General features: G+C 40.0%; 1 protein-coding gene across 1 annotated transcript in view; it reads left to right on the top strand.

Moving 5' to 3' along the window:
• The window catches only part of SEMA3E (semaphorin 3E), a 136,777-nt gene extending 114,166 nt beyond the window's left edge, over positions 1–22,611 (top strand). The window contains exon 16 of the mRNA XM_075557357.1: positions 22,156–22,611. Coding sequence (XP_075413472.1) covers positions 22,156–22,611 — 456 coding nt within the window. The remainder of the gene's footprint in view (positions 1–22,155) is intronic.
• Positions 22,612–26,048: the final 3,437 nt, after the last annotated feature.

Here is a 26,048-nt window from a genome sequence, read left to right on the forward strand (position 1 = left end):
AGTTAAAGAATCTGCATGTGATCTCCCTGGGGGACGGACAACAGAAAAGTGGGTGAAGGGAGATGTCAGACAGGGAAGGATATGACAATATAATAATTTATAAATTATCATGGGTGCATGAAGGATGGGGAGGGAAGGGAAAAATTAGGACTTTATGCCAGGCGCTTAAGTGGAGAGCAAATGTTTGAAATGATGAGGGCAATGGATGTACAAATGTGCTTTACACAGTTGATGTCTGTATGGATCGTGATAAGAGTTGTATGAGGCCCTAATTTAAAAAAAGAACTGGCTCATGCAGGGCTTTAACCTCCCTGGCGGTAACCCCAAGTGTGTCTCGGGGTAAATGTTAACTGCCAGAAGCGGTAACCTGGAGCCACACTCTGGATTACACTGCACAGAAGTCCCTTAATGATCGTCATAAAAGACTTACATAGGATACCATTGAGTAGTTGTCAGGAAGGCAGTGGGATGACCGGCACATGGCTTTTAAAGGATTACTATGACTATTACATTCTAAAATTAATTATGTTTATGATTGTAGAACTTTTAAAGTATACTTTATTGCACTGTGAAATGTGAATTATATGTTGTCAAAACCATGAAAATTTTAAAGGATACAGTAGAGATAAATATAGAAGCAGATATTCATTGATGTGACAGACGTTGAGGAATAAATTCACAAACAAAACACAGACTCTGTGAAGTATCTGGAATTGGTACTGTTCAACTTAATAAGCATTTACCCACTAGGCACCACTTTCAGAGGTGACGGTGAGACCATTGCCATCAGCGATGGGGGAACGATGCATGATAGATTTTGCAAGATCAGAGACCTTTTCATTTTAGGTTCCTTTTCACAACAATCTGAAGACAGATTGTACATGTGGATCTCACCATACAGCATACACAAGACCTCACCAGGTCCAAACAGAACTTTATCCACGAAAAGGAATTGTGGAGAATTTCAAGGACAACTGCAGAACAGACCATCCGTTGTTCATATGCAAGTTCAAGTTAAAATTGAAGAAAGATGGAAACAGGCCGATGCAAGCCAAAGTACAACCTTAAGTTCATCCCACTTGAATTTACAGGCAATTTCAATCATAGATTTGATACACTTAAGACTGATGATCTCAGACTGGGTAATCTGACAGAAGCTAGCGTGTTAACATTAAAGGTATCATACACGGAGCAACCAAAAGATCATTAGAAAGACAATAAAGACAAGAATGTGAGAGTCATCCATGAATTTAGTAATAAAGAATGTGAAAGAAATCATGAAATAAAAGAGTCAACCAGAAGACATCAAAGAGTGACAACTTGAGAAGGCATGTAAATTATTAAAATAGAATGTACAAGTACATGGAAGTTCAAAAGAGAAAGGCATATTTACTGTTTCTTGATCTAAAAGAGCTAAAGAAAAAATTCAGGTCTTAAAAGTTGCAGCATTGAAGGGGCCCATGAGCAAATCAGTGACTAATACAGGAAGCGTCAAAGGAAGATGGTAGAAAGACAGAGAGTCACTGCATCCAAAGAATTTGTGAACAGAGATGTTGGACAGTATAAGACATGACAAAATAATAATAATATATCAATTATGATGGGGTTGTGAAGGAGGGGGTTTGGGGAGGGAGGGGAAAAATAAGGAGTTGATACCAAGGGCTCAAGTAGAAAGAAAATCATTTGAGAATGATGATGGCAACAAATGTACAAATGTGCTTGACATAATGAATGTAGGTATGGATTGTGATAAAAGGTATATGAGCCCCCAAAAAATGATTTAAAAATATATAATTGGTCGACATTGAACCTTTCAAGAGGTCGTGCATGATCCAGAACCGAGGGACCTGAGGGATGAGGTTCAAGCTGCACCGAAGAACTCAGCCCAAACAGAACTTCAGGTCCTGACGGAATAACACATGTCTCCACAAGCAGATGAAGTCTGGAAAACTCACTTGGCTGTGCCAAGAAATTTGAAAGCCACCTACGTGGGCAACAAAGGGAAGAGATCTGTATTTGAGTCCTTCCAAATAAAGGTAACCCAGCAGAAAGGAGAAATTATTGAACAATATCATTAATATCACATGCAAGTCAAATTTTACTGAAGACAATTCAAAAACAGCTGCAGCAGTACATTGAGAGGGAGCTGCCAGAAATTCAAGCTGGATTCAGATATGAGATGGATATTGGATGAAAGTTGAGAATACCAGAACGATGCTCCCTTGAATTTCCTTGACTCTACAAGAGTGTTTGACTGAGTGGATCATAAAAAACTATGGATAACATTGAAAGGAACAGGAATGTCATGCCAAACGTGTACATAGACCAAGAGACAGTCGTTAGAACAAGAACGTATGTGGCTGAGTTACATCCTTTCACCGTATTTATTCAGGATGTATGCGGAACCAATAATCCGGAAGCTGGACTTCATGAAAAAGGGGGCTAAGGATGGGGATAAGAGGAAAAATTATTAACTAATTTTGATACGCGGATGACATAGCCTTGAATGATGAAAATCAAGACTGCAACTTTCAGTGTGAATTGCAAGTCTATGCCAACAAACACAAATCCTCACACCGGGACCTATAGATAACCATGCTACATGGGGAAAAGAAAATGTTTCTTCATACAAATACAATGCTTGCGGTGCTCCTTCATCTTTGGAATTCAGCTCCCTGACTGGACGAGACTCATCTCTGTGCCCATTCCAAAGACGGGTGACTTAGCAGAGTGTAAAAACTGTCAGATAACCTAATTGGCATCACATGCAAATAAAATTTTGTTAAAGATTAACTCAAGATTGGCTGGAAGAATCCATGACGGAAGTACCAGAAACCCAAACTGGATTTAGAAGAGGATGTGGAACAAGTGATATCCACACTGATGCCAGACAGATCTTGGGTTAAAGCAGATGATAACAAAAAGGTGCTTTGTGGCCTATTCCAAGACGTTTTACTGTGGAGGCCATAACAAGTTGTGGATCACATTACAAAGAATGGGAATTCTCGAGTACTTAATTGTGGCCATGAGGAACCTGTACAAAGAACAAGAGCCCATCTTTGACAAAACAAGGGGATGGTTTGTTATTTAACACCACGGAAGGTGTGCATTAGGGTTCTATTCTCTTACCATACATATTGCATCTGTTGGCTGAGCAAGAATATGGTTTATATAATGAAGAACATAGTGTTGGGATTGGAGAAAGATTCATGAGCAATTAGCAATGTGCAGCTCACACATCCCTGCTTGTTTAAAGAGGACTTGACCATCACGTTGGTGATGATGATTCAGAACTACACCCCTTCCTCACTTATGGATAATGGTGATGTCCAAAATCCCGGGCTATCATGATGTAAACATCCACATTATGAAAAATGCAGGATAACCACATTAAAACATAAAACGGAGGATCGTTACATAAATGACAAGCCACTGAGCACCGTATTGCATCCAAGTGGACACATTAACTTTTACCATAGCAATTAGTGCTACTGTCACCTCACATCTTGCCAGGTGTGTATTGTTAATGCATAGACTAGTGAGATACAGATATTTTACTATGGTCATAACTAGGAAATTTGAGATAACAAGATAGTTAATAAGAGAGGTGTAGGTGTAAAACCTACACCTAACTATAGATGCAGTTTAACATAAAAACAAAATCACTTACAATGAAGCCAACAAATAACATCATGATAAACAGAAAAAATACTACACTTGTCAAGGTTTTCATTTTGCTTGGGTCCATAATCAGCACCCACGGATACAAATCAAGAACTCTTGTAAAAGAAAGCACTCAGCAAATTTGCTTCAAATATTGCTTTAAATTTTTAAGAGGCAAATATGTCACTTGAGGATTAAGGCACACCTGACTCCAGCCGTGGTCTTGTGAATTACTCATGTGCATGTACAAGCTGGACAATAAATATGGAAGTATAAAAAAGAATGCATGTTGGACAATCTCAAGTGTCCCATGAGCTGCCAGAAAAGACAATGACGGAGAAGTACAGCCATACTGTTCCTTAGACAAACAGATGACTTACTATATTACAATTATGATCATTTTAACACATAATGTAGAAAAACCCCTCCTATCCCAAACCTCCAACATGCACGGTGTCTTTTGCTTAATGACACCTCTCTGCTGTGACCGGCCACCTTGCCAGCACTCAGTAGCCAGAGGTGGCTGAGGACGACCAGATCGGCCAGCATATTCCCAGGGTACAATGTACACACCTTCTTTGTTCACTGGGAGTTGGCGAGGGAGGCATGAAAGTATGCTATCTTAAACATTGCTTAGAATGTTGAGAAAAATACCCTATAGGATTGCCCACTCAATTTTCTTTTGGCTTCATTTTAAAGTCCGCCCTGTAATTGTGTGCCAAGCATTATTAATAGCAGAAGAAATTCGAGTCCATGCAAAATATCATGATATCCTGCTGATGACAACACATTATTAGCAACACATTTTTCAGGGAATTCTGTTGTTGTTGTTTTCCAAAGCAATGATGTAAATTATATGTCAATTATATATCTGTACCTATTTGGTTTTACATGATTCTTCTAAAAAAAATAATGTACATCAAGAACGACCCTAATATTTCTTGGCAGCTGTCTTCTAGCACTGACTGGTACATGTCCTAAGTGGTGACATGTTGCAGGAAAAGTAGAACAAACAATTTTTTTCCTCGTTAGGTTGATCATGTGACCATGTAATAAACTATTGTATCTCTGTAGAATGTGGAAGGTAGTGTGTATGCTTTCCTTTGTTAAATGCTTGCAATTTCGAAGTAAACCTTTTATCTCCTAAAACAAAACAGAAAGAAAAAAGATGGTGCTATTCGTTTCACTTAGTTGGAACACGTTAACATGCTGGTGAGGGGAGAGTCAGCACAAAAGACAAGAGCCCGCAGCAAAGTGAACTGAGACTTTGGCTGCAATAATGGGGTCAAAGAAGAAAAACAGAGTTTACATTTTTCATTGTGAATTATTTAGAAACCAAGGGAAAAGAAAACCACGCCAAGCATGAAATTGGATGATGGTTCATGTGAAAGATATTGGGGAAAAAACTGACAAAATTAACTTTAGAATCTCATTTGTTTCTGTGGGACGATGTAGGAAAAGGTAATGTTTCATTCTGGTGTACATGGGTTCACTATGAGTTTGAGCCATCTTGACGGACCCTAGTAACAAATCCTAGCCCTCGCTCTTGTGAAGCTTGCTATATTGTGGTACTTTGGGGCTTAACCAGATCAGAAAGTAGGGGAAAGGAGCCGTGGTGGTGTTGTGGTTAGGCGTTGGACTGCTCACCATAAGGTAAGCAGTTTGAAACCAAGAACTGCCCCTGGAGAGAAAGACAGGGCTTTTGCCTCTGGTAAAGAATCAGTCTCAACTCTCATGGGGGCAGATTTATGCTGGCCTGTAGGGTCACTCTGAGCCATATTGACACAATGAGCCGCAGTGAGCTTGGATGTAGCTTTGTGGTAATGTCAGAAATGTAAATCATATTTTACATTTTTCGTTGCAAGTTATTTAAAACCCAAAGGGAAAGAAAACCACACCAACCAAGAAATTGGGTTAGGGTTCCCATGAAAAATATTATTCATTAGAATCTATCCATTTCTGAAAAGAATAGTAGAAATCTACCGACAGAGAAAATAGTGTCAGCATGTGGAATAAAGATGATACAAAAGACTATCTGTGTAGATCCCGTGCAGAAAATATGGAGAGAAAGGCAGACAGTGGCCAGATCAAGAGTGTTGATCTTTAATTTAAAGGTTCAAACGTGAAGCCTTACTAAATGAGTATCTTTGTAAAGAATATCTCTGTATTTGGGGCATGACAAAATCATGAATTGTTAAAACTTCACCTGGTGCAGGAAACTAAAATTTCATTGAAAACCATTTTTAGTACATGTGGTTTCTTGACATTCCTTATTTTGAATATTTTTCTCGAAATCTCTGCTGAGAAAATAGTCTATTTCTGAAAGTAACTGAAAACATTAGATTTGCTTGTTGGGGAGAAGGTTGATGTGTGTTGAATAAAGGCACATGGTGTGGATGCATGGCGTGTTTGGACAGCGCCCAGTATTCTTGAAGACTAAGCCCACGGCGATGCGAGGCAGGCAAGCAAGCCACCAGTCCATCATACTAGCGCCATCATGGAAAGATGCCTTTGGTAAACTTAAAGAAAGTATTTTCTGTTTGATATTTGTTGATCTCCCCATGTGAATAAATCATGGATTCTCTATTTAGGAAAAAAAAGTCTGTTTTAAGAAGAATATGTTTTTGTGTCTTAAATAATAAAACACCTCACTTTCAAATAACTAATTAGATAAAGCCCAAATGTCTATAAATTACAGAAATACAAGAAAGAATGTAAATTGTGATCGAGAAAATCCCAACTTTCAAACACCCTTCAACTTTTCAGTTATTTTTTTTTACCCAATGCCAAAAAGTTATCACTTCTCAGTTCTGCGAAGTGAACTGAGACCACCTAGTGAGAAGAAGACATTCATCAAAGTCAATAAATACTAGAGAGAAATCTAAAGCACGGAGGCATGGTGAACTTATCAATCAGCAGTTCCTTTTGCATAACAGGGTTGATTGAATCCATGCTGAATTTACACAGTCTAAATAAAGGGTAATTTTACTGATTATTCACTGCTGTATGAAAGGTACAGGTTAGTTTGTGAAAAAGAAATAAATAAAAATGCTGTACACAATTTAAGTTGCTTAGTCTTACAGATATATCTTGAAAGTAGAGATTTATGAAGTAAGAGCCCATCTTTATCCTATTGTCTTGTTTCGTACATGACTCATGTCTTCCTGACCTTCACCAATGCAAACTCATGAGAAGAAGCCTAAAGGATCAATGAGAGCTATGAATTTACATTTTTGTCTTTATACACATGTACTGAAAGTGCTGGCCTTTGTTCCACATGGGTATTATATCTTTGTTTGTTTTGGTTTCAAACCATAAAGTTCATGAACTCCCTACCTCATTTGAAACATCTGTTTAATAATGTTGATGTTTCTCTTTAAATTAAAATGTCCATCTTTTCTTAAGAAACACGCCTTTACCACCAGTAAATATTCAGAATTTTCATTTTGTAGTCTTGACGAACATATTTAACAATTTTCTTTATCCCAAGAATATAAAAATTCTATCAAAACTAACACTGTCGCCCAATCATTTCATTTTATTCCCCTTTAAAAGAATACATAGTTCTCATTTTATTATTGAAAAATATAAAACAGCTTTGTTTATCTAAGAATAAAAATGTAATTTGATGTTGAGATGAAACTCTTATCTATAAATTTTCCAGAGAACACTAACTTTTTTTGAAAATTAACTACTGATATATCTTCGTAGATTTTGAAAATCTAAGAAATCAGATAAGGGTCTATTATCCCAACCTTTGAAGACCACTCTGATTGTGGACATCTGATCAACTGAAGTAATATTGTAACAAATCGAGTACTTAATGAAAACACTCCAGACTCACTGCCTTGTAGTCTATCCCAACTCACAGCAACTCCATAAGGCACGGTAGAGCTGCCCCTCTGGGTTTCTGGGACAGGAAATCTTCTCGGGACTTGGACATTTCACCTTTCTCCTGCACAGCAAAGATAAGCTGCCCCTAACCAGAGTTCTCCTTTCGTTCTAATTTATCTTGTTCTAATGCAAATACTTGTTCATAAACTTTTCCCAATGAGAAAAAAAATATCTATGTGTGTAAAGATATGCCAGCAAAGAACTATGTCTCTCAAAAACTAAGCCAAATGCACTGCCTTTGAGTCAATTCTAACCCAGAGGAATGCAGGTGGAACCGCCCCTGGGATTCCAGACTGTAACTCTTTATAGGAGTGGGGAACTTAGTCTTGCTCCTATGGAAGAGCTGATGGGTACACACTGCCGACCTCGTGGTGAGAAGCCCAGTGTATAACCACTATCTAAAACACGTGGGGTTTTTAGGTTTTGTATTTTAGCTTCACATGAAATAGTGTATATTCAGCTGCATTTGTAAATGTCCTCAATATCCTACTTTGAAGATATTGCCATCAGAAATGTCATCGTATGATGTATTACTAGGACACCCCCCTTTCAATTATAGGAGAGATGGAGACACAGGGGACTATGGCCACCAGATAACAAGCACGGAGTGATCTCATCAGCAACTACCTTAGAGGTGCCCCTAGGAGGGATATCCTACACTTCCTGGCAACAAGATAATCAACTTAAAGGCTAAGTGGACCAATGGTTCTTAAAGTGGGGAATGTAGCAATACCTGCTGACAAATTCCCCTTTACCATTGACCAGTGGTAAGGAGCCACTTCTGTAAACCCCGCTGCCTCCCCTGGCACAGCCAGTTTCTCCGACCCCTAAGGCTATCCAGCCAGCCAAATCTTTTACCTCACTTGATCCTGGGATCGGTGTGGGCAGCAGATTGTGTGGGCAGTTTGGCGCAGATATTCTCAAGAGAGGGGAGAAAAGGAGAATTGAATCAGTGAACACAGCCACTCACTCTGACTATAATCGATGAGAGAAACAATCAACAACAAAATATGAAAGAATCAGAAAAAAAGCCGGGTCATGATGTTGGACACTATCAAGAGATACCTAGGTCTCCTTGAGACCACACAGCAAGAAGAAACAAATAAAATATCTACGAAGAAAATAATACAAGATATCATGGAAGAGAAGTTTCCCAACATTACAAAGGAGAATAAAAATAACTATTCAAGAAGCGGAAAAAACACCAAATAGGGTAGAACCCCAAAGAAACACATCACCACATATTGAACTCTCTCTCCAAGGTCAAGGAAAAGTAGAGAACCCTGAGGGCAGCTAGGGAAAAAAAGAACAGTCTCCTACAAAGGAAAACTGGTAAGAACAAGCTCAGAAACTTCCAATCAGAAATCCAGCACAATTATCCCTCAGTATGAAACAAACATACAGGTATTTCCAGATAATGAAAGGGACTCGTGAAAACAAGACCAGCATTACAAAAAACAACAACAAACAAACATGAATGGCAGCACCATGGACAGAGAAACAACCACTGCAGACAAACCTGAGACACTGCACAGCACCCCACCACCCAGGAACCAAGGCAGTGAAAGCAGCACTCAAAACAACAAAGAAATAGAAAGGGAACAAAGACAATACACACACACCAAACAGAAAAGAAAAGGAGAGGGGAGAAAACTAGTGGTACCTTAGCATATATGAGGAGTATTTTTTCTTTAATAGTTTTGATACATTTTTTGCAAACCATTTTATACAGTTTATTAAATTTTTACAATAACCCGTAGGGTATAGTGTATATATATTTTTTTAATTAAAAGATCTTTTTATTGGGGGCTCTTACAGCTCGTATTACAATCCATACATCAATGGTATCAGGCATATTTGTACATATGTTGCTATCATTTTTTTCTAGGCATTTACTTTCTATTGAGCCCTTGGTATCAGCTCCTCTTTTTTCCCTCCCCCACCTTGACAACCTCATGACCCCTTGATAGAATATAAATTATTATTTTCATATCTCACACAGAGAGCTGCCTCCCTTCCCCCACAGTTTCTGTTGTTCTTCCCCCTGGAGGGTGGGGTGTGGTTATGTGTCCCTTATTGCAATTGGTTCCTCCTTCGTCCCCTCCTGTTCCCCCCTTCCCCCTACCCTTCTGGTATCACTATTCCTATTCCTGTTCCTTGATTCCATGTGTCATGAGCTGTCTCTTTTTTCCCCATGCCGAGCTCTTGTCTCTTATCTGTACATGCGCCAGTCTAGTCCGAAGTGAGAGGCAGGACTGGGGCCATGATAGTGGGGGTGAGGAAGCTGCAAGGAACCAAAGGAATATTGTGTTTCATCAGTGCTTTCCTGTGCCCTGGTTGACTCATCCTTTCCCTGTGACCCCTCTGTGGGGGTGATGTCCCATTGTCTACAGATGGACTCTGTGTATGCTCTGATCCCCTTTGTTCTCAACATGTTTTTGTTTGTTTGTTATGGGTCTGCTGATGCCCGTTACCCTGTCCCAGCAACACCTCATGATCACATAGGTTGGTATGCTTCTTCCTTGTGGACTTGTTGCTTCTCTGATAGATGGTCACTTGTGTAACTTCAAGCTCTTAAGACCCCAGACACTATATCTTTTCATAGCCTTCTGCTTTCTTCACCACATTTGCATATGCACCCATTTTGTCTTCAGCGATGGTACTGAGAGGGTGAGCATCACAGAATGCCAGTTTGTTAGAACAAAGTGTTCTTGTATTGAGCAAGGGTATGAGCAGAGGCCCAGTTAGTCCACTACCTCAGTGTATTGCCATACAAATATATGTACATAGGACAATATGTCTATTTTAATGGATTCATGTATTTACATATGTACATGCCTATGCTTATATGTCTTGCTATTGCTTTGCTTCCTTGACCATTCCTCTGTTTCATTTTCCCTTCCTCCTGCCCCACCCTCACGCTTTCCCAACTTCAGCCTCTTAGTACTTTCTCTCAGCTAGATCGCTGTTGCTCAACACCCCCAGGATCTCTGTGTCCTTCCTGTTGGTTTTAATTGCCTAGTTGTTCCCCTGTCTATGGTGTTGTTTGCTCACCACACCGTCCCCCTACCACCTTCTTCCCCCAAGTCCCTCTCGGACCATTGGTCCCATTGCTCTCTCTCCTGGAGCTTTCTTCCCATGCCTAGCTCATAAAAGTAAGCAAACCAAAATGACATAGACCGGAAAAAAAAGATTGCACAAAGAAAGAGAAAAAACATACATAATTCCAGGTCTGTCCTCTGACCTTTATGACTATTTCCCACTTGTCCTGGGGAATTCCAGGAGCTGCCCCTCCTAGTCTGAAGTCTATTCCGGGGCCTCTCTAGGGGGGGCTTTGTGACTTGGCTTTGCTCCAGATGCTGATCTGTTATGATCCCTTCTTAGTTTTCCCCATTGCGGTGGGGGGGGGGTGTCAGACCGTTCTCCCTCCCTGCTGTATGTCCCCAGTATTGTCCTCTGTTGCAGTATGCACCAGTAAGGGGACAATATGTCTTCAGCTGTTGCCTGCCAGCCCGAAAGTCCTCACTGTGCCTTAGGAGCTCTGTGCAGGGACATCATATTGTGGGCTTGGTGTGCCGATATGGGGTCTAGACCAACTGACCATCCCTTTCTCTTTTTCCTTCTTGATTCATTCCATGTGGGCATGGTGTGCCAACCTGTCGGTTTAGTGTTGTTCTCTGTCGCACATACTTCTAGGGAGGGGGTCAGTTTGGCTCTGGGTGGGGCCAGCCCTGTAGCTCAGTCTCTGCATGCATTCCTCCAGGTGGCTACACTGCCCTCATGGTTTGGTGCGCTGTGGTGGGGTCTATATGAACACTCCTGATTCTGTGGCGACATAACCAATACTCTCCCCCTGGGGGAATTAGTGCCCTGCTCTCCCCATGCAGTCATCTCACTTTTGCTCCACCTTTTCTCCCTCCCCCTCCCCCTTTCCCCTTCTGTCTGTTGCATGAACATGTACCTCCTTGGGTGTGCTGTGCCCTCCACCTGACTGCCTGTACCTCCACCCCTATAGTGTAAGACAAGTGCCCTTCCTTCTCTACCTACTGTGCTGATTAGACTGACCTCAGGGGACTCATGTCATACTTCTCCTTTCATGATTGGCTGAGTTTGCTTTAGCACAATTTCCTCCAACTCTTCCCATGAAACAGCGTGCGTCATGTGATCAGCAGTGTTTTCAAGTAATGCATCTCCATTGTGTGCATGTGCCAGTTCACTAATCCACTCATCTACTGATGGAAATGTAGGTTGTTTCCAATTCTTTACAATTGTGAATTGTGCTGCAATAAACATTGGAGCGCAGATGGCTGGTCGTGTTTTATTTCTTACCGCTTCTGGATATATGCCCAGTAGAGGGATAGCTGGGTCATACGGTATATAAATTTCCATCTAATTTTAAATGTCACCAGATCACTTTCCGCAGAGACTGCACATGTCCATATGACCGCCAGCAGTGGAGGAGAGTTCCCATCCTGGCACATCCCCTCCAATATTTGTTGCTTTCTGATTTGGGCTAACTTCAAGGGTGTTAGGAGGTATCTCGTGGTTGTTTGAATTTGTACTTCTCTAAGGGCCAATGAGCGGGAGCATTTCCTCAGCTGCTTGTTGGCCACACAGTCTCCTCCCCAGGGAAACTTCTTTTCGGTTCTTTTGCTCACTTCCTCAGGGCGCTAGCTGTTTTCCTCTTTTTGCAGGCCAGGGGGTCTTGTAGATTTTTGTAATAAGCCCTTTGTTGTGTCATTGATAAAAATCTTCGCCCAGTCTGAGGTTGTCTGGTTACCCTCTTGGTGAAGTCTTTCTACGCACACAGGTGTTTCATCCTCAGTAAATCCCCCTTGTCGATTTCAGGTTCACCTGTGCGTGTGCCCTTCCCTACTGTAGTTATCCTGTGTATTCCCTGGGCCAGCATTCTTAGGTTTGTCCCAATTGCTTCATTGATAGTCCTGAAAGTTTAGGGTTTTACTTCTAGCTCTGATCCACCTTGAATTTGTTCTTCTGCACAAGTTGAGGTAAACGTCTTGTTTCATTTTTCGACATGTGGATATCCATTGTGTTCAGTACCACTTGTTAACGAGGGCATCTGCCTCCCACTTGATGCTTTTGGGGTCCTTGTCAAAGATCAGTTGTCTATATGCTGATGGTTTTATGGGGTTTTCTGTTGTTTTCCATTGGTCTGAGTATCTGTCATTATGCCAGTAGCACACTGTGTGACCACTGTGGCTGTGTAGTAGGTGTTAAAGTCAGGTAAACAAGCTCCGACTCTGTCCTTCTTGAGGAGTTCTTTGCTAATTCTGGGCTCCTTCCCTCTCCATATGTAATTGATGGTCAGTTTATCCAATTATTTGAAGAAGGTTGTTGGTATTTGAATCAGGATAGCATTAAACTTATAAAGCGCCTTGGGTAAGATTGGCATCTTTACTATATTGAATCTTCCAATCCACATGCATGGGATATTCTTTCATTTGTGGAGGTCTCTTTTGGTTTCCTGTAGTAGGGTTTTGTGGTTTTCCTTGTATGAGCCTTTTGGCTTTTTGGTTAAATATATCCCTAGATACTTCCATTTGTTCTTGGCTATTGTGAAGCGTACTGCCTTCTTCATCTCTTCTTTCACGGTCTTGTCCAATGTAGATAACAAACCAGTAGACTTCTGTTTGTTGATCTTGTATCCTGACACTCTTCCATATTCTTTGATCACAGTCAGTACACCTCTTGTGGAGCTTTGAGGATTTTCGATGCATAGAATCATGGCATCTGAAAATAACAATAGTTTCACTCCTCCTCTTCCAGTTGGATACCTTTAAAGTCCTTTTGCTGTCTTGTGTTGTTAGCTAGGACATCCAGTACTATGTTGAATAGAGGTCGGGATGAGGGGCATCCTTGTCTGTGGGATTGATTTAGTCTTTTCTCCATTGACTATGATGTTGGCTGTTGGCTTTTCATAGATAGCTTATATTCCCTTGAGGAATTTTCCTTCCATTTCTATCTTCTTGAGGACCTTAATTAAGAATGGGTGTTGGATGGTGTCAAATGTGTTTTTGCATTTATCAATATTGTCATGTGATTCTTATACATTTTCTTATCAATGTGGTATATAATATTGATGGATTTTTGGATGTTAATCCATCCCTGCATCCCTGGAATAAATTCCACCTGATCATGATGGATAATATGTTTTATAAACTTTTGTATTCTATTTGCCAATATCTTGTTAAGGATTTTTGCATCTATGTTCATTAGAGATATCCGTCTGTAGTTCTCTATGCCTGTGGGATCCTTGCCCTGTTTGGGTATCAAAGTTATACTGGCTTCATAAAATGAGTTGGGGAGTTTGCCATCCTTTTCTATGCTCTGGAATAATTTTGGAATACCAGTGTCAGCTCTTCCCTGAATGCTTGGTAGAATTCTCCTGTGAAGCCATCTGGTCCAGGAGCTTTTTTCTTTGTTGTTTTTTGATAATCATATCTATTTCTTCTTCTGCTACAGATCTGTTGAGGTTCTTGACCTCCATCTGGGATAATCTAGGGAAGGATTGTTTTTCCAAGTATTTGTCTATGTCTTCCATGCTGTTGAATTCACTAGCATAAAAACTTTCATAGTATTTTGTGATTAACCTTTAAATTTTTAATACATTTTTTAACTTTTTCCTTTGGCCATTAGAAAACTTATTATTGAATTTGTACTCTGATTATAGTAGGTGTACACTGCCTTATGATATTCACTCTTTTAATTTTAAAAAATTCAACACTATATCTTTAAGATGTATGTGTGTTACTATGTGTCTCTCTGTTTTATTTCTCTGTCTGCTACTTCATATAGCCTGCATCTTTGTTCTTAATTTTTCTCCCATGTAAAAACTCAGGGAGCTATTTGCTCTCATCAATGCTTCCTTAATGATAAACTTTAAAGTAATTCTGTTGCTCGGTGCGAGTTATCGGGCAGCATCCTTCACATATGTCATTTTTGTCAGTTTGCGTTCCAGTTCTTTGCACCATTTACACCGTCGAAAAAGCTCTTGCCTCACATCCTCACCAATACATGGCATTTTCTAATTTTTTCATTCTCTGGACATAAGGAAGCAGCTCTGGTGCCTTCTCGGGCTTCTCAGCATAAGGTGTGCATTTCTAAACCACCAAGCACTGTGCTGGACAAAGAATGGGCTTTCTATTCCTGTAAAGAGGTACAGTCTCAGCAATTCGGAAAGTCGTTCCACCCTGTCCTATTGGGCATTGAGGTTTGGACAGAAGGTAACGTCTTATTTAAATTTTATATCTAGTATTACCACTAAGGTTGAACATTAATGTGCATTCTGATTAACCATTTGGATTTCTCCTTCTCTGAATTTTTTTAGATCTATACTTTCTCCATTTTCTTCTCTATTATTTCTTACTTCACTGATTTACAAAGTATTTCTTTCATTGACAACTCTGAAGTTTGTTCCTTGACCAAGTTAATGTATTTGCATGTACTATAAGAAAAATTAACTTCACAGTATCAGTTGTTTATGATTCCTTTCTTCTGAACATCTTCTATTAGAAATAAGTATTTACTATATTTAGATATTTAATTCATCTAAGTTCATAAATACAACTTTGTTCATTCTCCATACACTGTCATACTATATATACCACACTGCCTTCAATTGCAACTCACAGTGACCCTGCAAGACAGAGTAAAACTTCCCCAAGGGGTTTCCAAGCCTGTAAATATTCGTGAAAGTAATCTACCACATTGTTCTCCTGCAAGGGAGCTGGTGAATTTGAACTGCCAACCTTTTGATTAGCTCCCAAGTCCATTAACTACTGTGCAACCAGGACTCCCTCTGTATATAGTGTCATAGGTTTCCCGCTGCCCTACAAGATGAACATCCCTATGGCATATCATGCTTCGAGAGTGTTTTTAATAAGTAAGTCAACTAAATCCTTTTTGTATTCAAGGTGAGCCATATAAACAAAGAATCAGATAAGTATGCACCTTACTGGTCTTTATTTCTTAACTAGCAAAGTGGCTTTCATTAAATGTTTTCTGAATTATACCAGTTCCAGACTTGTGTCTGTCTCTTTCCTATAAAGAGTGTAGAACCATATGGTTGATACACATGGAAATCACTTCTTGCCATCAGCTACCAGATGTGCAGGGTTCTTTGTTCAATTACCTTAGTTTTTCATTTGACATTATGAAACATACTGAATCAATCTGTACTAAAACACTTTCTGTAAGAAATTCGGTACTTATGAAGATTGCCTGTAAGAATATTTGAGAGCAATGATGTATTATGTATCATCTTCTTGACCAAAGAAATCTGGTCTGCAGACACAGAAGAAGCCCAGCTGAATGAGAAAAATTCTATAATCAAGATGTTATGTTGGAGGCACCGGTGTTAACTAAAGCAGAAAGATTAAATCATGGAAGGTCTTTAAATACAAATTTCCAAGTCATTTTTATTTTTAGATACTTGTAGTCCATGGAAAATATATTGAACTGCCACGGTGACTAAATCTACCATAAAATATACAACCTTTGAAACTGAGGATTAAAACAGGCTTTATTTCTGATAAATTTAAATCTGTTATAACCAGGAGGGAAAACTAGATAGGCACTAATTCTAATATATGCAAATGTAGACAACCCCTATTATTTTAAAAAAAGTCATGTTTCCACTGCTTTAAACAAGACAGGATGCTGCATGTTCATCAAACAGTGTTTCTCAAACTCATTTGTTATGAAAGACAGACCTGTTTTTATGCCAATTTCCCAATAAAGAGAAGAAAAGCACTTTTTATTCCAGTGACCAGAGATTTGAGCTATTTCTTTTAGTGCTTAATACTTTGTTTCATATTGAAAACACTTTTAAGTGCTTCCTAGATGCCTTTCATACATGTACGTTACTCATATACTTAGTTTTACTTTCCTATCTCCAGAGACGTGGTAGGGAGAGAACAATGGATCACAGCCAGTGAGGATGCTTGTGTGTCGGCTCTTCAAGGGAAGGCAATGTCCTCGCATTGTGCTACATATCTGTGATTATTTGTTTTGAAGGGAGAGAGATTTTTGAGATGTGAAATACCTGTAAGCATATTCTCCTCTCGTTTCTTTCTCGCATCTTTCCTTTTTGATAGTTTCAATGCATTTCATCCACATGTCCTACAATTCAACGATTCCTATCAAGAAGAGGTGTACGTTGATGGCCGCATTCAGTTCTAGAGCCTCTTCTTCTTCCTTGTACTCACTGTTCTTTGTGTCATTATTTTTTAATTGTGGCAAAAAAATATACACACCAAACAGTCTCCAGTTCAACAGCTTCTACCTGTATAATTCAGTGCCATTGATGAGACTCTTTGTGCTGCACAACCATTAACGATGTACTTCTCCAAATTCTTCCACCACCATTATCATAAACTCAATGCCCCCTAAGGCAACTCTCCCTTCACCCATGGTAACCACCGGTCAAACTTGGTTTCCTTCTTTCCTTTGCTTTTCTTTTCTTCAGTCGTTTTCTTGATATAATATTCACATATCATACACTTCCATAGTGAAATTGATTTTAGAAAGAGTTCTATATACATCATCACAATCCGTTTTAATGCTCCCTACAGCATCCCACATCCATGGTTTGATCCCCAAATGCTCTCACCCTCCCTACTGCTCACTGCACCCCGGGTCCCTGATAAACCACTGCATCAGTAACCGTCTCTCTGCATGCACACCTCCTGTGCTCCATGGGAGACTTTGCGGAGCATGGCGCGGTCACGACAAACAAGGAGCCTCATGAGTTGGCACTGACTCGTTGCCACAGTTTTGTTTTGTGTTGCTCTACATTGGTTTAAATAGGACAGCTTGTCCTTTCCCCCCACCCTGAAAAGAGAACTATTTTGAAGCAGGCAGTATTACGCACTATGGGTTGGGCTGCTAACCATGAGGTCTGTGGTTCAAAGCCACCAGTCTCTCTGTGGGAGACAGATGAAGCCTCCTGTCCTCGTATTTATAGCCTCAGGAACACACAGGAACAACTCTGATCGGTCCTGCCTGGTGTCTGTGAGTCAGAATAGACTCCGTGGCAATAAATATGGAGTTCGGAAGAAGCATGACCTATATTGAAATATTTATGTTTTTAGTAAGAATTGTATTTCTCATGTTTTAAATTTTTATTCAACTGCAGTTTTATTCTGCTCAAGTTTAGAAGTAAAATATAAACAAATATACAAATCATTAAAATGCTTAATTAAGGTGATGTATTTTTTCTCTGACACAAGATATTGTTCGATGGCCATGGTGTGTGTCTGAGCACGTGCCTGTGTTCTCACACCGACGTATAAAATCCTGCCCATATAGCACCATTTGTCATGAGAGGACTCAACTTTCCCAACTATCTATGTCGCTTCAAACAATGTTATGTATTCTAGTACAGAGGGGTACTGTTTGGTTTGGAACACATCATTAACATATTACATTTATCTTCTCAGCAGCTGGAAGCTGTTAAAACTTTGAAAACCAAACTACCATAAACACAAGTACTCACACTGAGGTTAGTATTGAGGATGTTCCACATGGTCTCAAGTCTAGTGCATGAATTTATGTTATCATGAAAACAAACACTAAAATAAGAACTGCTTCTTGCCCTCTGGAAATTAATCTACAGCCCAGTCCCATTGAGCTGTTTCAGGATATACATTTTGAAAGACACAATCTTGGTAACTGAGAGATTTTCAGAGAAGATGCAGAACAATGAACGTCCCAGTCATAATCTTGAAATCAAATGAAACTGCAGAACGAAAGGTCATACAAGAAGTCTTGTTATGAAGCTCCATGGGAGAGACTCCATCGTAGGAGAGGGATTGGCAACAAGGAAATAGCAAAGGTTTCCACGTGGGCATGAGCTCACTGAGCCTGCTGAAGGGCAGGCGACTGTGTCTCACAGAGAGCCAAACGCCTGGAGAAGATTCCCCAAAAGGAAAACCAACAACACCAAGCTGTAGTGAGAGAAAGGGTCGCCGAAGGCACCGGCAGGCCCAGTCCCGAGAGGGTGGAGGCTGTGGTCCTGACGGAGCCGTGGCCGTGGCCGTGGCCGTGGCCGTGGCCGTGGCCGTGGCCGCCAGTCTCCACGCAGGCAGCGGCGACTTCGTGGAGAACGCCGTGGAAAGACGGCCGCAGATACCTGGCGCCCATGGAGGCTTCGTGAGAAGTAGCACAGCAGCAAAGTCATTGTCATTCAGAGTTCAGTTGGCGGCAGCAGGAGTCAAGGACGCTTTCTTAGCAAAACCAATAGACATGGAAGTTCCGATGTCTCAGCCCCATTGCTGAGCCACGGGAGACACGCGCAGCACGGGCTCGGCGGAGGCACGCACAGCATCGGCCAGAGCGAGTGCTTCGGGCTCCGGGCACCTTGCTGATTTCCTGCTGGAGAACAGCGGGCGTCCGTGGCCACAGCACTCTGTACAGTCGGTCCTTTGGTCCTGCCAGGTCAAGGGAAGCCACAGAGAGTGCTTTTTGGTTTTGAACCTCCCCCGTGCCCCGCCCCCCAATATCCTCAAGAATATAACGCAGCAGCCGCAGAGAATCAATTACCTTCAATGGCTGAAAAGTTGCCTTGGAACTTAAAGTTAACATATTAGGTTGGGGTAAAATTTCTTACTCCATCACCTATTGTGTCACATTAACCACACCATACATCATGTCTCCAATTTCCACACGTTGGTAACTGTAACTAGGTCGTGAGGCCTGGACTGATCCAGCCAAGAAGAGGTGAGACTACGGTTCCACCCGGGTCAACTGCTGGGACAAAGGTACCCTTGTAACTAGTGGCTTTTACGTCTAAGGCGGTTGCAGTTGTTTTGCCTTTACTCTGTGCATATTGACAAAGGCAAGCATTGCTTTGCTTTGGTATTTCATTGGGCCGGGTCCCACAGGCTATGGATCGTGTTTGCATCACGACTCTGAGGTCTGAGCCCCATTTTTTCCGCTGTTTCCTGAATCATCACTACGAAGCCGCCATGTCACTGATAGCTCCCCCTTTTAAACTGTGGATCTGCATTTGACATTGATGACCCTCCTTCTGAAAAAAATATATTATAAGGTCCTCGGCCCCGGGCATGCTTGTTTCTGGCTATAAGCATGAATATAGAAAAAGAAGCTGAAATCGCGGGCCCAAATCCCAGCACACTTGAGGTACATGTGAACAGTATCGTGATGTGATTCCCCATTGGATTTTTGTGGTTGTAGCCTTTGTGGTAGCTAGCTCCAGGTTTCTTCTGTGGTGCGGCCTCATGGGGACAAAGCGCCAGCATTTGGGTTAGGAGCTGAGCCCCAACTGCTTCTGTTACCCACGTACTACTGCTCACAGTATTTGACCTGCATTATTGTGTTTAATCTTTACAAAAAATGCTTCAGGTTCCATTAGTATTATGCTCTCTAAATCTCCAAAGAAAAATGAGCCTGGGAGGCGGGGGGAACAAATATAGTGTTCCTAGATCATATAATTAATTAGTGGTGGCATCAATATTGAGAACTAGCTCTATCTTATGTCAAATCGCTTACTAGTATAATTATTGGAGATAAAACAAACCAAATATTTGAAGGTTTTATTATGTACTTCTAACCATAAATTGCAATTACTCATTAAAAAATAATACATTGAGTAAGTACTTGAGTGGAGGTCCAATGTCCATCTGCTGCCTTAATACTAAACCTATAAGTATATTACGTAGATCTATTTCCCCAACATCCTACAGAAATATACAAGTTCCCTCACTTGGCTATTCATAATATTGATATTCAATGACCTCTAATGGAAATGGCCCAATTTCTTCTATTAAACTGGCATTCCATGATGCACACCTTCCCAACACGATTGCTGAAGGCAAATGTGTGCATAAGTAAATGTGGTGAAGAAAGCTGATGGTGCCCTACTATCAAAAGATATAGCATTTGGGGGTTTAAAAGACTTGCAGATAAACAAGCAGCCACCTAGCTCAGAAGCATCAAAGCCCACATGGAAGAAGTGCACCAGCCTGTCTGACCACAAGGTGTAGAAGGGAACAGGTATCAGACATCAAAGAACTAAAGATCATATCATTGGGTGCCCACCTTCCCCATATGATCACCAAAGACAAATGTGTACATAAGCAAATCTGGTGAAGAAAGCTGATGGTGCCTGGCTATCAAAGATATAGCATCTGGGGTCTTAAAGGCTTCAAGATAAACAAGTGGCCATGTAGCTCAGAAGCAACAAAGCCCACATGGAAGAAACACACCAGCCTGTGTGACCATGAGGTACCAAAAGGATCAGGTAAAAGGCATCAAAGAAAAAAAAATCATATCATTGTAAATGAGGGTTAGTGCAGAGTGTAGACCCAAAACACATCTTTAGGCAACTGGACACCCTAATACTGAAGGTTTGCAGGGAGGAGATGAGCCAGTGAGGTGTAGGGTAGCAACGATGAAACATAACTTTCCTTGAGTTCCTAAATGCTTCCTCCCCCCAATATCATGATCCCAATTCTACCTTACAAATCTGGCTAGACCAGAGGATGTACATTGGTACAGATAGCAACTGGAAACACAGGGAATCCAGGACAGATGACTCCTTCAGGACCAGTGATGTGAGTGGCGATACCAGGAGAGTGGAGGGAGGGTGGTGTAGAAAGGGGGAACCGATTACAAGGATCTACATGTAACCTCCTCCCTGGGGGATGGACAACAGAAAAGTGGGTGAAGGAAGGCATCGCACAGTGTAAGATATGACAAAATAATAATAATTTATAAATTATCAAGGGTTCATGAGGGAGTGTGGAATGGAGAGGTAGGGGGAAAGTGAAGAGCTGATATTAAGGGCTCAAGTAGAAAGCAAATGTTTTGAGAATGATGATGGCAACAAATATACAAATGTGCTTGACACAATGGATGTATGTGTGGATTGTGATAAGAATTGTACGAGCCCCCCAATAAAATGATTTTTAAAAATAATAATAATACATATAATGTGTCAAAAACAGAATAGATTTGAGAAATGGAGGTAGATTAAAAATTAATACATATTAGATTATAAGGTTCTTTGGAGCAGAAGATGAGTTTTACTCATGTTTTTCATAAATTTCTGATGCATTTGATGATATTTTTCTCAAGATGAGAAAGTGAAGGTAAGCCAGCTCTCTCACCTGAGAGGCCCTCATAAAAACATTTGGTCACTGTTACCTCTGAGGTGTCAGCATCCCTGAACCAACATGGCAAATACCATGTTCTCTGCCCTTTCAAGAGCAGATATCAAAAATTGAATGAGACAGTTGCTTATTTTGTTCTAACTTTGAGTGGTACATTGAAATGAATTTTTTTCCCTCCCTGACGATTAATTGAAATCATTAGGGAGAAAGTTCCCTCACTTGCCTATTCATAATATTGATATTCAATGACCTCTAACGTAAATGGCCCAAGTTCAAGCGCACACACGAACATTTCTTTCATGGCTGAGCATCTTGAGGTGCAGGCCATGCACGCTTTCCTTATGTAAAGATGCAAACCGAGACGGAGCAAGAAAAGCATCTTGGTCTGGGTGTTCGGCTGCTGGCCTGGCTAACACTCCAATGCCATTTTCTTTTTCTGTTGCAGGTGAAGACAGATGACCGAGTGGTAAAGATGGACCTGGGGCTACTCTTCCTCAGGATACGCAAAACGGATGCTGGGATCTATTTCTGTCAAACCATGGAGCACAGTTTTGTTCACACTGTCCGCAGAATCACCCTGGAGGTCGTGGAAGAGGAGAGGGTGGAGGAAATGTTCCGCAAAGCCTTCGAGGAGGATGGGCTGCCCCCCAAGATGCACTGCCCCGTGCACAGCAGCAGCCTGCAGGGCGTCAGGCCTTGGTACAAGGAGTTCTTGCAGCTGATTGGCTACAGCAACTTCCAGCGGGTGGAAGAGTACTGTGAGAAAGTGTGGTGCACCGAGAAGAGGAGGAAAAGGCTGAAGATGTCCCCTTCCAAGTGGAAGTACGCCAACGCACAGGAAAGGAAGCTGCGTCCCAGGGCCGAGCACTATCGCCCGCCCAGGCACACACTGCTCTTCTAATGGGGATAGGGGGTGGGGGGCTTTGAAGAATTGCTCTTCGAAACCTTAACACCTAGGGGATGTCGTCCAACTTCTTCGCATCACTTAAAAGAGGTTTCTGTGATACAGAAACGACTATCAACGTGTGGTGATAAATTATTCTGTATACTCATTTGAATGGTGAGGCATCACATCAAATTAATTTTTTAAAAACATATGTCTTGCTTAAGTGGTTTCTTGTTACATTTAACAAAAATTGCCATAACTTTAATTTGAGTACGCTGGCTGCTTTTCTGTGGCTGTTATTATTTTACACGTGATAGACTCAAGCATATTAGCACATTGAAAAATAGAGAATTGCATAATCACAGGGGAAAATAGACACTTTAATATATCTGGAAAAGTCCTTTCACTATATTCTTACAAAATATCAAATAATTTAACGCTATCTTGTGAACTGTCTGTACTTTTGAAAAGTTGTTGTATTTTAAGCCTGGTGTTTTTACCTGTCAGGCGTGGTGTGTTCGTTGTAAATCCTGAAATGGAGAATATTGGTCTCCCCAAGGCTGTGCCCTTCACGAAACCTTCACTAACCCCCACTCAGCATGTTTTCATTTCACAGATGAAAGTAGTCTTTTAATGATTCACGCCATTGAGAAATACTGTAGCTAAGGTAACTTCCCGGTAGCTTGTCTAAGCTTATGGAAACAAGGCGTTAAGTTAGAACTAGAAGATTTGTTGCTGCCCTCTTGTGGTAAAAATTATATTCATCTATCTTTTTGGCTTCCAAAAAGAGTTGAGTTTCTGAGTAGATAATGTATGTTCAGAGACAAAATAAAATGAAAAACAAAACATATATGTTAATGCTTATGTCATATTATAAAGTGTCAATTATATTTATAGTTAACTTATTATCTCATTAAACCAGCAAGGAAGAGATTGTAGTGTGGAAGTCTTATCAAAACAAAATTCTTAAAGCCTTCAAAACAGGATCTTTCCCAGGTACCTAAAAGATAGGCCATAAATATTTTACTTTAGGAAAAAAAATTAAATCACTGAATTCTTAGAAATTGTTATTTTACCTCTCCTTTATAATAATAAATAAAACTATTTCATGAGTTCATTTAACTACAGACATCTTTAAATCATTTTTACTTTGCTCTTATAGATATTACCAAAAGTTTTTATTTTATGAGGATGTTTGTTACCTGAAGCCTTTCCTTTTCCTACTTTAAAAATTAAACTGGTACCTTACTAAGATAAAACATTTAAAAAATATTTTCACTTAAATTTTAAAAATAAGAATGTGGATTATTCATGAAGACATCTATATTAAATGTTAATTTTAAATAATATATAGTACAATTTTGAAAGTTAGCTTCCAGGCTGAATAAGTAAGTTAAAATGTGAATAACTCGTTACAGTTTGCAATTTTATTCTAAAATCCACAGGCACATAAATAGTCTGAGAAAGTTTAAAAAGTTCATTCAGATAAGACCCTAAATTCCAGCAGACATATAGAATACAAATATATTGAAAATTAACATCCTGTGAAAAATTCACTTTCTATTTACTTAAAAATCTACTAATATTTCTACCAACATTAACCAAAATCAACCTCAAATGAAAGTTATGTAAAAGAACAATCTATAATTCATATTTGTCCAATCTGGAGCGATATAGCATAAACCATGATTGCTTAGGGTCCTTAGCAAAGTTTATGTCAAAAATAATCACAGTGAATACACACAACAGTGAAACACAGTTTATTCAGGATATTCTTCATATAACACAGAGAAGGTAAAGTAGTATGTTTTTCTATGACTCATAGATTCCAATTTTGAAAGTATAAGGCAGATATAGTATACATCGTTGTCATTTTAACCTCAACAACACATACAGTTAATAATATAATTTTTGTTACTTTTTATCTAAAATGAGGTAACAAGCAAAAAGACTGAGGAAAAGAAATTATGACATGAATAATAAGGATGAAGCATGCATACAAACTGTTTAAAATGACGATTGTTAACCAAAAACTACGTATTTTACATGAATGTAAATAATTATTCTAGGGGAAAAATACAGCCTCAAAAAACTTATGAAAAGGCTATTTGGAAAGAAACCCCATAAGAAAATCTTGAAGACTCAGGTCCCTATTAAGAACACAAAATGTATGTGTGTCTCTCCTGCCTCTTGTCCATGGGAGTGCTTTAAAATCACTGGGAATGTAGATGGAAAAGGAAGAAAAGCTAAAACTCTATCAACGTGGTTTGCAGTATTCATTTTCAGTGCTCTTTCTTAGTCTTTCTGTATCTCTCCTTAAACACACACAAAGACAAATCGTTAGGTTCCATCCAAAAATTCAGCAACCTAAATTTCTCTGCCCTTAGGAATCCAAGATCGCCACAAAAACATGGCCCCAGGCATTTGTTCCGTGTGGGATTGGAATGCCTACTCAGAATGTCCTTTAAGCCTGCTTTTGAATTTCAGCAAAAGGGAAAGGGAAAATCGCATGGATTGTTTCTCTCTACCTTCAACTCAGAAGTACCCAGTTACCTGAAAAGTTTGGAAGAATTAAGAGTTCATGTTCAACTCAACCACATGGTCCTCAGACACAAACTCAGGGGGACTGGAAGAAACATGCCTTCTAGCGACAAGATCTCGCTTCTAGAGACACCTTTCTTTGTACAGAGCTCTCTTCTGGGTTGTGTATGTTAAAAGAGAGGGCTTGTGAGGAGAATTGCCCTCGACATTAACGGATCTATGCCTCCTCTTCAGTAAACAGGTGAGAGAGAAGAGGATTTGTCTGCAAGGAGGTTTGCACGATGAAGGAATTGTTCTCGGTATGCTTTTATGCTGTCTCCTCTCTGTCTACCATTCCACACCTCTTATTTCCTTTCCTGGATATTTCCATAGAAAGCTATCCACTTGGAGAAACTGAGGCAAAATGTAGAAATGAACACTTGATAAGCAAAAGGAAAGCAGAAAGCCTTTCTTCAGTAAACGGAAATTCCATATATATATATTTGTTAATTTGGTTTTCTTTCTAAGATTAAACATTTAGGATGTTTTACTGAGTGTTTAATATTTGCTATAGGGTGTAGGATTTTATAAATCTTCAAAGTGATTATAAACATCTGTAAAAATTGTAAAATACAATAAATTGCTTTGAGTGTTAAGCATGAAACAACACAGTAACTGTTGCCTTTGGACATAATTCACGTGGGAAAAGTACTTCACCCTGCTCACATATTTCAGAACCCAGGAGAAAATGCCACAGTTGGAGTGACAAATAGGAGTCCTTATTTTGTTTTTTTGCTGTTTTGTTTATTTTTTCTTGCCACAAAATATCACACTGGGTTACTTTTCCATAAGAAATACTTCATTTTCCAGTCCAAAGACTGTTTTAGCTGAATCAGATACAACAGGCTTTCCACAAACACTCTTGATTGTAG

This window comes from Tenrec ecaudatus, chromosome 9, assembly GCF_050624435.1.
Source record: "Tenrec ecaudatus isolate mTenEca1 chromosome 9, mTenEca1.hap1, whole genome shotgun sequence".
NCBI classification, from domain to species: Eukaryota; Metazoa; Chordata; class Mammalia; order Afrosoricida; family Tenrecidae; genus Tenrec; species Tenrec ecaudatus.